We start from the raw sequence: 15,204 nt of genomic DNA on the forward strand, positions 1-15,204 counted from the left end.
GTGTGTGTGTGTGTGTGTGTGTGTGTGTGTGTGTGTGTGTGTGTGTGAGAGAGAGAGAGAGAGAGAGAGAGAGAATGTATTACTTAGGTAAGTCCAGCATTATATTCAATAAAAATACGCCTGTTAACCACAAGTATTCCAGATAGTTTATGATAGAACCCACAAATGAAAATCTTATTTACATATAGATTTGTTTTGAAACAAGCACCACAGACCCATCCAAGTTCAAATCATTAAGGTCCACCAAACAAGGTTCTTGTGTCAGACCACCACCTATTAATAATCACCTGTAGTGGCTGGTTAAAATACCACCTTTGTTCTCACTCAGATGCATTAAGTTTTGACTGGGATCTAGAAATATGCATTTCATCAACCACCCCACCCCAGGGATTCTGATGAACATTGTTTTGGCAGTCCCTTATGTAGAGGGACTTTAAATAGGTAATCCTCAAACTCTGGGGGCATATTCGGGATTCCTAGAAATTAGCTCTCCTCCTTGTCACCCACCAATGTTGGTTTCCAAATGAGTAAGAAATTCACAGGAAGCTTGAAAGTAAAGTATATATGAATATAAATCACCAACAAATACAAAAATATAAAAGTAAAACAAAGCCCATAAAACTCATCCCAAGGTATTTCCAAAAATCAGCCTGGCTAGCTGGGGCTCAGCTGGATCAGGGAGCTCATGAGCCTGGCTGGTCTGTGCAAAAGGCTGCTGTGCTTAATTCTAGGAGGTCAGAGCCACTCTCAGTGATTCCAGAAATGTTTCTAGGAATATGAACAGGGTCGTTTGGGTGGAACAAGTGGGAATAGTCAAATTTCTAAATAGGCATTTAACAAAGTTTGTGGAAATGAAAGCATATTCTGAATGATCGGTTTCCAGGACCACGCAGGCGCTCTGCTTTCCCTTGCTTTTCCCACTGCTCACCTGAGGGTCAGTGAGGGTCACTTCAAGACTCATTAGCAACCCCAGAACCTATGCAGGAAGGATTACACTTCTCATTCCTGTGGGAGGAGGTAACCTTATACTAATGACCAAAAAATAGAGCACATTAGCATGATTTATTGATTTTTTTCACAACCTACTTCTCTATAGCACAAGGTAACTACAACAGTTATTTTTTTGTTTTTTTAAGATTTTTATTTATTTATTTGACAGAGAGAGACACAGCGAGAGAGGGAACACAAGCAGGGGAAGTGGGAGAGGGAGAAGCAGGCTTCCCGCAGAGCCGGGAGCCCAATGCGGGGCTCGATCTCAGGACCCTGGGATCATGACCCGAGCCGAAGGCAGACGCTTAACGACTGAGCCACCCAGGCGCCCCTATAATAGTTTAAATATCCAACAAAATTAAACCAACGAAGTAGACAGAGTGACTACTTTCTTCAGAGTAAAAGTAGCTTTTCAATTCCTCCCCAACTAGATTTCTAAAATACCACTTTAATATAGAAAAGACTGAAAAACAATATTCTTCATCTCTTGCTGAAAGTCGCAGGCCAACACCAAATACTTTCTACCTCCAGATGTTAAATAACACGTTTCACAATAATTGTGCAGTCAGTACCCCCCACCCCCCCATTTACAAACGAGAAAGCTAGACCAGGAGAGTGAGAGTAGGACATAAATCCAGGACTTACGGCCCGAGGTCTTGATGCAGCATTCAAAGGAGCACTTCTCACTTGGGGTGGGGGGCACACACGTAGCAGACTACCCATACCGTTTTCAAAACACAGCCCTCTTTCCCTGCTTAACTATAAATAATAGATCAAGAAACTTCCCAAAGAAAAACCCCCACCAGTCAGATGTCATGCTTGTAGCTCAGAAATGATGCTAAGGACAAGGACAGGAAAATCTGGCAGAGGTGGGAGTAAAAGGAAATGGACCACACATGCTTTTGTAAAGAGTCTGCACAAACTTAGTAACAAATGCACTTGAACTTTTAAACTTGCATCTAAGACTCGCAAGAACCTACCAGAAAAACATTCCTGAATGGGTCGTGTCCTATAGAACAGAGATCCGGAGAGTTACTATAATAATTCTTTTACTCTCCAGTTACCATCAAAATACTTAAATCTATGTGAACTTGCCCATCTGCTGAAAGGGACCCCCAGACACCGGTGTTCCTCGCAAGCTGGAGGTGTGGCTTTCTCCAGCACTCAGCCCAAAAGAGCAGTGTTTCCACCGCCAAGAACAGCTCCACTTTCTCACACCTAACAGAGATCTGATCCAGAAAGTCTCAAGACAGTAAAAGACCCAAATTAAGGTGCCCAATATTCCATTTGTTTGTAGTGGTATCTGTAACCTATTTCTAAGGAAAACACCTGAATATCAGTAATATGAGATGGAAAGAAAATAATATAAGCCACCAGCATTAGCCAGCATGACCTTACATTTCTGTTCCTAGTGTACTGTTAGCTGCACTGTGTTTTGAGCAAGTCCCTTAACCTGAGCTGCATTTCAACGGTCAAAGGGAGTATTTGCCTGGGGCGCCTGCGTGGGTGGCTCTGTCGGTTAAGCATTGGCCTTTGGCTCAGGTCATGATCTGGGGGTCCTGGGATTGAGCCCCACGTGGGCTCCCCACTCAGTGGAAAGTCTGCTTCTCCCTCTGCATCTCCCCCCTACCCCATCCCACCACTCATGCTCTCACTCTCTAAATAAATAAATCTTTAAAAACGGGGGGGGAGGGGGGGCGGTATTTGCCTACAAGAGACTATTGTTTTTGCATAAATCCAGACAAGTAAAAGGATAAAAGTCCTATACAACTACTACAAAAAGTAGATAAAGAAATTAAGGGACCCTTCTTCAGAAGTTAGCATACCTATCTTAACCTCTCAAGCTAACTTTGTAGAACAGACAGAAGCCACCCAACTACCTGGTAATACTTCTCCCAAGTCACAAATGAAAGGCCACAAGCCCTAACCTACCCTTAAAGAGCAGTAGAAAAGATAAGCAGACAAGTGTTAACAGTGCCTAGTAGAAATGGCTTTGCTGATACACATCTATGAAACAGGCAGGAAAACTAGAGGCTTGGATAATAAAATGATCTATAAACTCCTTCCTAAGGAAGATGGGTTCAGTCAACTGCTGAGACTCTCCCACCATCCCCCGTCCTGTGGTTCACAAGCAGGATGGGCAGGAAGCAAGCGGAGACACTGCTATTGGAACCCTCCTCCTCACCTATCCCTCTGTGCAGGCTCAGCCTCTGCTCTAGCAACCATGAAAAAAAAATATCTACAGAAAAGCCATTCAGATAATGCCAAGTTATTGCCCTCTGGGAATTTTCAAATGCCTCATTTCCACTATGAAGGGAGCTTGGAAGGAGCAGGAGTAACACTAGCAGGCCTGAGCTGGGACAGTGAAGTTCTGGACTAGGCTACACCACCTACCCACACTCTCTAGGCCACCCAAGGTAAGTAAAAACCTAGGGGGTTTTTTTTGTTTTAAAAAGGAAAAAAAAAAAAAAAAAAAAAGCTCACAATGGAGTATTCTGCAAACACATGACGGGCATTATATAAATAATACCTTATTTAAAAAATCTTATTCCTCATTTCAAATGAGGACTATGTAAACTGGACTCAGTATAGATATAAGAATTTTATTTAAATGTATTGAAGAGGTTCTGATAATCTGATGTAGCAATATACTGGTAAAACTTGGCACATGGCTCTAGAAAGTTCCAGACCACGGGTTAAAAATGAAGTTACTATACATTCAGTCTTTATTTTTAAAAAGGCAAAGAAATTATTCACTCAGCTTCCATTCTCAATTCCACTTCTGGTATGTACTTTTTCCACTTTTTTTGTCCCTCCACAAACCAAAGTCTGGCCAGCCAAATAGCAATTTAGGTTAACATCTCAGAAGTTGTCAGTTAATTTGAGGCCTGTCCTTCAGACTATTACTTTCAAATTTTCCACATCTGGTCAAGGTAAAAGGTAAATGATGATCCATATGCAGCAGTGCTGAAATGTGGGGTACTTCATAGGAGATGCTTTATAAGTTTGTGAAGCCCACACTTCTACAAACATCTATACTTTGTACCTGCACAGAAAACAAAATCAACTACATAAGCCAAAAGAACACTGGGGTAGCCTGAGATTCTCAGAGAGACATGGGGTTTGTACCAAACAGACCTTCCCTTCCTCACAAATACTTAAGTCCAATCCCTCACTGCCCTGCTCAAAACTCTGGTGGTTCTCCCTCACCTACGATATAAAACCTGGGCATGGCACACCTGCCTTTTTAAATCCCCCTATGCTCTCTGGCTCCTTTATGCATTACTCCCCCTGCTTACTGCTCTAGCTAATTCTATGTGGTTCCCATACCATCTGCTTTCAAACTTCCCTACAAAAGCATAAGCTCTCAGCATTATTGCTATTACGAAACCCACTTGTCTCAAATACCCCCAAAATGGTGCCACAGATATTCTAACAGAGCACCTACCAGGTGGCAAGCCTAACTGCACTTACATTTCCGCTCCCATGCCCTTTCCTTCTCTACACTGAAGAGCCAATGATTTATGCAGCATTTCCTAACGGTCAGAATTGAATTTTATAAAAGAACAGTTTACAATGGTAGGGAAAACCAATGCCCTCCCCAGTAATTCTGTACTGAAAACAGGGCTGAGCGGGGTTTCCCAGCACAAATTTTACTAGAGCTGATAAACTTTCAACAATGGCAAAGAGAAACAATTAAAACTGTTGTCTCTTCAGGATGGGGTGCTGCATTTCACGACTAACTAAATCATTCAATGATAACCATGAGTTCATTAAATATTTATTAAATAGTTACAGCCTTTCTTAAAATGCAATTTGGCAGACCATGGAAAGTTAAAAAAAAAAAAAAAGATGCAGGTAATAAGCATTCTCAGTGATGAATAAATTAATTTTACAGATAAAATGGAAACTTAAATGATTAAAAGACTTGTCCAAGATCACACACTGTCAGGGAGACTAAAATTTCAGAAATGTAGTTCTGTATTGCTCCTATATTATTAAGGATATAGCTCCATAGGAAGAAATTTTTATGACCTTGGGTTAGGCAAGGGTATCATCATTCAACACCAAAAGCATGATAAAAGAACAAATTCATAAATTAGACCTGGTCAAAATTTAAAACTTTTGTTCTTTAAAAATCCCTGTTAATAAAATGAAAAAACAAATAAAAAAATGAGTATAGTTCATGCTAAACACACAAAAGAAGTCTGTGAATATGACAGTTACTGGGAAAGGATAGGCTAGTGAGGAAAAGATATAAACGTAACAAATAATTTAAAGCAACACAACGGCTTAGAATAACAGTTTATTAGCTTTACTTAATTGTTCTCTAACAAACTGAACACTTTAAGAAATAGACACTATTTTAAATTAGTATTCCAATTTTTATAACAGTTTTTCCAGATGATCTTAAATAGTGGTTTGGTTACTTTAATAGGAGAAATTTCACATCAACATATATCAATTAATAACTTTTAAGCAAAGGTGAAATTTAGGCTGGTTTATGTCTGAATGATTTTAAAAAAAAATCTGTTTAATCGAAACCAAATTTAGGCAGTTTTTGCATGCTGGTAGTATTTCCAAATAGGGATTTTTTTTTCTTCAGTGGGGCAGAGAAGCCATGAATTTCTCGGGGTACCTATCAGTAATAACAAAAAAACTTCTATTCCTGAGATAAAACCTCCCACTTTCAGATAAAGCAAGCCCACTTTGGGGAATAACAAAGATTCCTACACTCCTTATAGAAGAGGGGGAGAAGCTGGGAGTGATGCTGGGCGGAAAGACGTCCATCACCTATTCACAGTACTTGATGGGAGGGAGGGGGAAGGGAGCATGTAAGATTTTTTGGAAATATTCAATATTTTACTCCACTAATTATGAATTTAAGTCTGATACCATTAACCTAGGCAAAAAATACATTTTCCCTTGGGGGGTGGGGAGGAGTATTAGCTTGAAGCCATACCAATTTAGGTTTTATCAGTACTTGAGACCCCTAAAAACAAAATAAGCAAAGAACATGAAGACCACAAAACGAAGGGTTCCCATGGGGACCAGCGGGCTCTTGATGAGATTCCCCTGCCAGTATACAATTTTTGACACTGTCTTGAGGAGATGCCCCCCTCCCACACCTGAATTGTACATATACTACCTTTTCACTACCCTCCCTGATATGAGAAGTTAAGAACATCTCGTATTCTTCACACTGTATTTACCATCTCAGTATCGGGGACAATGTGGGCAGGCTTTAGCATGACTGCCTCCCGTGTAGCTCAGAGATGGTGTGACATCACCAGCAAGGTAAGCTGCCAAAACATTGACCTAATCAGGAAAAAATGTGATCCTTAGAAGACAATAACCAGTTTGCAAATTTAACCTATGAATGCTATTTATAATAAATATCTTTCTAACATAAGGTGAACATACTAAGTTTTTCTAATTTCTAAGCCATACTTTTTAAAAAGTGAAGATGATATGAACTAGTTTTTACTCTGAATGCTGAACTATCATTCAGCATGCTAAGAATTATCCACAAGATTATCAAGGTAAAAGATGAAAACAAACTGAACTTTGCATGCAAAAATGCCAAATAGTTAGAGAACCCACCTATTCAGAAAAGGTACACTTTGGTGTTCCTATGTGCTAGGTCTTAGACTTGCTATCATGAACTAACTGGAAAGCATATTAAAAAGCAGATTCCTACATCTCACCTCTGGACACTGATCCAGTAGTTCTGAAGTGGGCCCAAGAACCTGCATTTCTAACTCACTTCTCCTGGTGATTCTGATGCAACCAACTTTAGGAATAACTGCTTTAGGATTTCGCAGCACCTGAGGGACTTTGCTTCACTCACTGCAGAAATACTGAACATCTGTCATTTATTCAACACACCATCCATCTATTGCACAAAACCCTACTGGGCTAATGCTATTAGGAAGCTCCAGGATAAACTGCTAAATAAACCACCTTTCACAGCACTTCATTCACTGTTTCAATATTCCAATTCCTAGGAATTCTACCAAATGCATACTAAATGCTAGGTGGCTTGGAAGACAACTTGAGGAGCACATAAACATTTGAATACTCACATATGATGTATGTACTAATTAGTCTACTGCAGCTTTCTAAAGGGAAAGAGTTTTGCCACATTAAATATAAGAGTTTTAAGAGTCTGGTCTTAGCCAAACTCTTTGAGCACTAAGGTCTCAACTCTCTTATTGGGGGCAGCGGCTAAAGGAAGAACTTCAGATGGGCTCCCATAAATTCTATTCAATTAAAGCAGTGAAAAGGTATGCCAGGAAGCGAGACCTACAGGGGCATTATGTGCAGAGCCTGAGAAGATCAGCTTGCCAGGGAAGAGCCAGGCTGACCACCACAGAAAGTAGTAATAATACTGGGTCAACTCCAAAGTTGACTCAAATGATATGATAAAAGAGTAGGGAAATACAAGAGAAGTCTGAGTGAGAAGCAACATGAGGAGAGTAGTGTTTGTGTAAGTTTAGCCCAACAGCCACCACCGGGATGGACTGCAAGAAGCATAAAAAGGCTAATTTATGGAATGGTATCCCAGAGAATGGAATGGTTTAAATGGAGCTTCCAAAAGGTACTTGAAGCAGCAAACATGAGGAAAAAACTGGCTCAAGATGTTGCCTAAGAACACAAAACATGTCTCAGTGAAAATAAGAGGAAAAAAAACATACAAAGAACAAACAGACAAAAATGGTGCTCTGTAGTTTTGGAAAATGGTCTGCTTTGCCTCTCAGAGAAATCTGGGCCAAAGTGAGGATACCAGCTGTTATCTGATATTTTTACAGGAACTGAATGGGGGCGGGGAAAGCAGTAGCCTGCTGCTTCCCCACCACTCCCACCCCCATTTCAGAAAATCAGAAGAGAAGTAGCAGATGTCACAGTTTAAAAGCCACAAGGCATTACTGTCCTTTCTTCCACATACTCTGCCCAAGCAGCTGGGCCCTGAAGAGAAAGCCGGGCAATGGGCAGGGAGGAAGCAGCTGTCATCAATGGACTCCTTGCAGGCCATGGAAATTTACTCTCTGGTGACCCGTTTCCCCTGCATTTCTGCCTTCTTGTGGACATTATTGCAAAAGAACTTACAGCAAAAGAACTGACTCACTAGAATGAAATAAGGGTGGCTATTTCTGGAATGGAGAAAAGGGTATGTTCTGGTGTGAGCCTTCCCAACCATCTATTCCAATTTCTTCTTAACCACAACTCAGGACCTCAACACTAAGATAAATTAGCAGCAATTCTGGAAATCAATTTAACATGGGGAGGCCTGCAAAAGTCCTCAGGAGGACAGAGAGCACAGAAAACAATCTGAAGATAACTGGATATTAGAGGTCTTTTTTGACAGCATTTGTTATTACTTAATAGTAACAGTGCTTAATAGTACTAGTAAAATAGGGCGCCTGGGTGGCTCAGTCGTTAAGCATCTGCCTTCGGCTCAGGTCATGATCCCAGGGTCCTGGGATCAAACCCCGCATTGGGCTCTCTGCTCAGCGGGAAGCCAGCTTCTCCCTCTCCTACTCCCCCTGCTTGTGTTCCTGCTCTCGCTCTCTCTGTCAAATAAATAAATAAAATCTTTAAATAAAAAAAAAAAATAGTACTAGAAAAGGTTAACCTTTGTGACACAAAAAATGTGCAGAGAAGTATAGAAATTAGAAAAAGGAATTCATATTAAAAAACCAAGTCCTCGTGATCATAGACTGTATTAGAAATCTAATTTTTTCCCCTCAAATTTTGGTAGCACAATAACCAGCTCATTTTCTGGCTAGAGTGAATTTTTTCAAAGGACATTTTCTTAATCAACAAACATGTAGAATCCTTGGACACCTTACATCCAAATATATTTGGGAGCCTCCCCCCATACAGTTCCCTTTAGATGAGACAGAGCTAGGAGGCATTTTTCCTATGGACCAATAAATATAAAGAATGAGATGTCAAAACTATCCAGAGCTAATGAATTACCTTAGCTGACAATTCTGAGAGAAGCAACTTTTAAGCACAAAGATGACACTGCATTTCCAGATTTCTGAAAAAATGAGCAGAAATCTTCTAGACAAGTCTCTAAGCAAGATGGATGCCACAATCAGCCTTGACTAACTTCCCCTCATCACTTCAGGCTGTAGTCTGACCTGACTTCTTAAATCAAGGGTGGAAAATAGGTTCCAACTTGAGTCCATTGATAGAGGTTGTCTGGAACACTATTTTGAAAAATATTTGGGAGCCACATCTAGACTCAGTGAGAAAGACTGCCATGATTGATCGGCAATGTCTGCAGTGGGCAGGAGAGGCAAAATTGATGGCATGTGCACTAAGGATTTGCCAGAAGCAACATCCCTTTTATTTTCTAAAAGAAATCTGTACTGCAAATTGCATTTACTTCTTATCCAGACACAATCTATGTCCGCATTCCAAAAATTCAAAAAAGCTGGAAAACCCACAAATTACCGACCAATTGTCTTGAAAAACGTAACAGGAAAAATAACCTGTGTGGCATGTAAGCAGGTCCAGTCAGTCTCCTCAAAGTTAGAGCAGTCAGAACAGAGCCGAAGGACCACATCCAGCTTCCCAGCTGTTTTTTATGATCCAGGAGCTAAGAATGATTTTTATATTTTTAAATGACTGTTTTGTGACACATGAATAGGACATGAAATTCAAGTTTCAGCTTCCATAAATAAAGTCTTCTAAGATCACAGTCACATCCATTCATTCCCGTAGTTATTGGCTATGGCTGCTTCAAGCTACAAGGGCAGAGCTAAGAAGTCATGACAGAGACCGCACGGCCCACAAAGCCTAACATATTTACTACTCAGCCCTTTACAGAACAAGTCTGCCAAGCCCTAGGCTCAAAGAACGGGTCAAAGGTTTCCTCAAGCTATACTTCTCCAAACGAAGGAGATGTAATTCAGCAGGCTTCACAGAGTACTTAGCAAAGAAAGTTGCTGCTGTTCACCCCTCCCCTCAATACAGGAGTGATTACATAAAATACTCGTGAACAGTTTCCCCCAAAATGCAACAAACAAAAAATTCTGCTATGCCTCCCAGAGAAGTGTCTATGTGGGCATGAAACAAAGGAAGAGAACTACAAGAAGACTTGAATCGTTTTTAATCTCTGTTCTGCAAGTAGATATAAAAAAATTTTAAACATACTTTGATTGTTTTGGTTTGAAGTCTCAATCCATTCAGGGTATTGATAGCTTTCTCTGCATCCTTAGGGTCAATGTAGTTCACAAAGCCATATCCCAAGCTCTGCCCTAATGAAAGGGAAGGAGAAAAAAGGCATATATTAGTTCTACACCGATGACAGATCCGCTCTCATTTTGGCATATGGTCAGGTCATTAACACCAGCACATTTTCTCAATAGTAAAAAGAAGTCTACATTAATTCTCCTAGAAATATACATGTGGTCTTTTTTTTCAGCTTCTGTCTACTACATTTGCAAGTTTAAACACCAGTTAGAATTCAGCAAGCTGTGCATTTAAAAACAAAACAACAACAACCGCACTCTCACCCCCACATCTCCAAAGCATTCCATCAAACATGTCCTGCCTGAGCCAGAGCACCCAGCAGCAAATGCAAGGTTCAGCTTCAGAAACTGTGGGTACAAGTCTCCGCCAAGCTGCTGAGTGGGCTTCATGGGCACGACTTTTTCAGTTTCATTTTCTTTACCCATAAAAGGGGAAGGCGTCAAGCATCAACCAAGAATCTGTCAGCATTCTGTACATTGTAACCTGACAAACTTACAGCCTTTACCAAGTACAATTATTTCCATTTAAAAGGTGAAGAACTGTGTGTTCACATGTGCACGTATATGTATACATGTACATTTATTTTATAGGAGAGCCTCTTCAAATAAATTGAATCCAATTTTCTAAAAAAGGTTTGATGACCTACATAAGGATACAGGGAAATGTGAACACAAAGATTTACACCGAGAACATCCAAGCCAATGAGAACATGCAGGAAAGGAAGAAAGAGTATAAACAAAAATAATAAAACACAATTTCTGAAGAGTTGCTTAACAAGGAGTATTGTGTTGTTTTTCCCTATCATCTGAGCGCTCTAACCCCTGGCTCAATGATATCCCAGCTCTCAAACAAAATGGAAGGTATTCAAGGGATTGTAATCAATGGAATGCACACATAAGTAAAGCCAATTCGAAAGGTCAATTTTTCAACTAAGAGGAAGTTTCTCAGTTTCAGAAGGTAAGAAACACTAAAGGAGAGTAAGTAACAAAAATGGACATAAGACAGGTTTAGTCTACTAAAAGTCAAACCAAACTAATTAAGGGTTTCCCAGAAGATGCTCAGTAAAGGTCCAAATACTTTTTATTAAATATATTTTTTCATCAATTTCATAGCAAACTGAGGGATTTTTTTCCTTGATGAGAGAAGGTGCATGTGGTTATGAATACAGGTATTTAGGATAGCCACACTGGTTATCCTAATGTGGTTCCCTATTAACTACACAAGAAGAGAGAGAGAGAGAGAGAACACTAAATACAGTACCAAATAACCATGAAAACTTGTGGTTGTATTTTGGGGCCATTATCAGAATTTGAGTGTTGTACAACACCCAAAACTAATATGTCAACTTACCTCAATTAAAAAAAAAAATTGGGTAATCATTGCCAACTTATGCCCTCTTATCAAATTGTATTTTTTTTCCTGTTTTTAAAAAAAGAGGGTGACAGAAGAGCTAAAACTAATTCGGTTCATTATTTTTTCTCACACTAATCAGAAATTTTGTTTTACTCATGGTTCTATTTTTAAAAAGTTCCATGGGAAGCCACTGTATTTTAAGCATTCAGCTTTTTACTAATTCGACATTTACCATGGGTCTATCGCACGCATAGTGCCCTCTTACAAAATGTGCTGCAGTTCTATTGTCTTTGAGCAGGATTCATATGGGCTAAACATAAAAGCTGCTCAAGGCAGCAGTTTATGATGGACACACAAGAGTTCTAATCCTGCCTCTGCTGTTTACCAGCTCTCTGACTTTGAAGAAGCTGCTCAACTTCTCTGAGCCCTATCTTCCTTATTTCTAAAATGAGAGTAATTTCTACCCAACAAGATTGCTGAGGCAGTGATGAGAACATTGACTACTGATGAAAGTAAACCATTTTAGTCAAAAGATAAAATAAAAAAATTAACATATCCACTATATGTTAATGAGGTTCCATGTATTCATTTAAAATTAAATCATGAGGCCCTTGGATGGCTCAGTCCATTAACCGGTTAAGCATCCAACTCTTGATTTCGGCTGCGGTAGTGATCTCAGGGTTGTGGGATCAAGCCCCTCGTTGGGCTCTGCTCCAAATTCTCTCTCCCTCAGCCCTTCCAACACCCACCCGCATGCTCGCTCGCTCTCTCAATAAAATTTTTTTTTTTTTAAAGATTTTATTTATTTGAGAGAGAGAGAGAAACAGCATGAGAGGGGATAGGGTCAGAGGGAGAAGCAGGCTCCCCACTGAGCCGGGAGCCCAATGTGGGACTCGATCCCAGGACTCCGGGATCATGACCTGAGCCGAAGGCAGTCGCTTAACCAACTGAGCCACCCAGGCGCCCCTCAATAAAATCTTTTAATAAATAAATAAAATCAGGAAGATGCTACAAATATAATGGGGAAAGGAAAGGCAAGCCGAACATTGTGTAGTTTTGTCACACTGCTATTCTATAATAAAATATATCAAATCATCAATTATAACCACATTAAGAGTCTATTTCTCCTATATGGCACTATTCTCACACCTGCTAATTAGCAGCTTCTAATTAATCAAGGTGCTTTTTCAACCTCGGTCATACACTGGAATCATCTACAAAACTTAAAAAAAAAAAAAAAAAAACTATTGCCTGAGTCCTAGTCCCAAAGATTTTTATTTTATTGGTCTATTATGAAGCACTTGTACCAGGTTTTTCAAATTATGCTGATTCTAACATGCAGCCAAGGTTGAAAATCACAGTTTCAATGGTGAGAGATAATCTGGGGCTGCAAATCTGGCATCTGGGACCCTTGAGAGGGGCCACGTGCTAAGGGTCTAGGCATGTGAAGACATCCTCCAGGAAGACTGTCTTTTTTACAGATGCATTTTCAGATACAAGTGATGTCTTCCCTCCAAAACCTTCAAGTTACGCAGCACTTCAGAGAAACTGTTTACTGGCCTGAGGAGGTCACTCTCAGGCACAGCAGTGCCTGCTGGAGTTGGGTCACCAGGTAAAGGAGAAAGCCTGCCCTGTCAGTCCCTGCTTAGCTGTCTGCCAGGCTGGCCTCTGAGGGCTTACTCCTAAGCACACAGTAGGCACTCAAAAGCTTGCTAAATGAATGAATGAGAAACACAGTGGTGTTATGTATTTAACCAAAGGCATTATCATCAACATCACATCAGATGGTCCACCCACTAAATGGGTCTTTGACCTGACCCTCCCCCATAGCAACCATGGCTAGCTGTAATGAGTCAGCCACGTTTCTACTACCTGTAAATTGACTACACTCAGACAACATTTTATCCCTAAATGACCTCTCCTCCACAAAGCTTCTAATTTGCTTAGTGGCATTATTAGGAAAATCACCACCCATCAATTAGAATGTGTTTGAGGTAAGCAAAATTTTACTATTAATCTAAAGAAGATAATACGAAAGGAGATATTTGCTGCAAAAGGGTTGCATTTCTAAATCCACTATAGTAGATGAATTAGCACGTTGGCACTGGAAGTACAAGGGAGTTAGGAACTTGAGTGATTTTCACTTTAAGGTGTTACTGAATACTTACAATATATAAAGGTTTCACGGAGGATACCAAGATAGGCAAGGCTCTCCCCCCCCATTCTCACCTTCCAGCTGTGTGGTGTTTCACTGTTTAATTTTAGCCTCACATGTATCATGTGAGATACTCATTTTCCTCTCCTGAAAGGGAGATATGATTTTGAAGCTGGGCAAGGTCAATCAGCATCCTCAAATCAAAAAAGCAGGTAGGAAGTAGTAGACAAGATTTGAATCCAGGACTCTCAAATGCTAAGCTCTTCTGCACTCAATTCACAGCTAGTTAATATATGAACCCAGACCATCTTCAATATGCTTGAAGTATAATATAACCAGGCATTTTCAAAGAGGGTTCTACCACAAACTGTTTTGAGACAGTTGTCCACTGTCTCAAATTCCTGTACTTCATGTGCAAATATCAGTTTCTGTATATATGAATTTCAATGTTATTACTCATTCCTATGACAAAGTAAATTGTATCTTATATAGTGACCACTTCACTTCAGGTTATCCTGAGTGCAGATTTTTAAAAAATAAAAGCAGTATCAAGTCAAAATCAAGAAAGATTATTTAGCCAGGATCCGCTGTTTCCCACTCTTGTATTCATCAGCTAGTAACAGTCATAAACCACCAGCGAAGGCTTGGAAACCAAGCATCATCCATCCATACCATCCAAATCTAGTTTTCAAATCATTCTGAATTTAGAATGTGCATATTGATAATCTCAAAACCAAGAATCCTTTCTTTAAAAAAAATTTATAAAGCTCTACATTTAAATTCCAAGTATAAAGAAGCCCAACGTGATTAAAAGAAAACTGAACAAAACGACAAAGCTAAGCCCCTTCCAAAAAAACCTTCAAGACAAATAAATCCTATCTTTAAAAGCCAAAAGATTTCTTCTGGTTAACTGGACATCAAGAATAATGTCAACATCACTTGACCCAGCTATCCTTACAAGCAACCTGTGGTCTCAAGACTCGTAGGGATTTTTGGAACCATTAATCCAAGCCTTGGTCCAACGGCCATGGCAAGGATTCTAGAATCCCACCAGGAGAAAACCACATGAACAGTCATATGGCCTAAGACCTCCACACAGGCACTGAAGACTCCAGATCAAAGCCACACTTCAGCACATGTATTCTATACTCTGCGTGTGGTAATGCCTTCTGTTTTGCATCATCCTGTTTAATCTAATATATATGCCACAGAAGATTCCTTCTTCACAAGAGGTAGAAAAATCACGTACAGACTGCTCCTGGCATGAGAAGAACAGTGAGGAGCAGGCTACTTAGAACCACAGTCAAGTGATCTAAAGCACAGAGCTGAAGCACTCCACAGGCGCCGGTCAGGGAAGAGGAAAGCAGGAAGAGTCCTTACAGTAACAAAGTGCTGGTGGGACACACAGTAAACTCCAGTTTATCCCAAACTGTGCGTAA

At 40.1% G+C, this 15,204-nt stretch overlaps 1 protein-coding gene across 7 annotated transcripts in view; it reads right to left on the bottom strand.

The window, feature by feature from the left end:
• Positions 1 to 15,204, bottom strand: part of ELAVL2 (ELAV like RNA binding protein 2) — a 68,048-nt gene that overhangs the window by 28,270 nt on the left and 24,574 nt on the right. For all 7 annotated transcript variants that reach the window (XM_021681022.1, XM_021681020.1, XM_021681021.1 and 4 more), the window contains one exon: positions 10,159 to 10,262. In XM_021681022.1, the coding sequence (XP_021536697.1) occupies positions 10,159 to 10,262 (104 nt within the window). The remainder of the gene's footprint in view (positions 1 to 10,158; positions 10,263 to 15,204) is intronic.

This window comes from Neomonachus schauinslandi, chromosome 13, assembly GCF_002201575.2.
Source record: "Neomonachus schauinslandi chromosome 13, ASM220157v2, whole genome shotgun sequence".
Classification (NCBI taxonomy): Eukaryota; Metazoa; Chordata; class Mammalia; order Carnivora; family Phocidae; genus Neomonachus; species Neomonachus schauinslandi.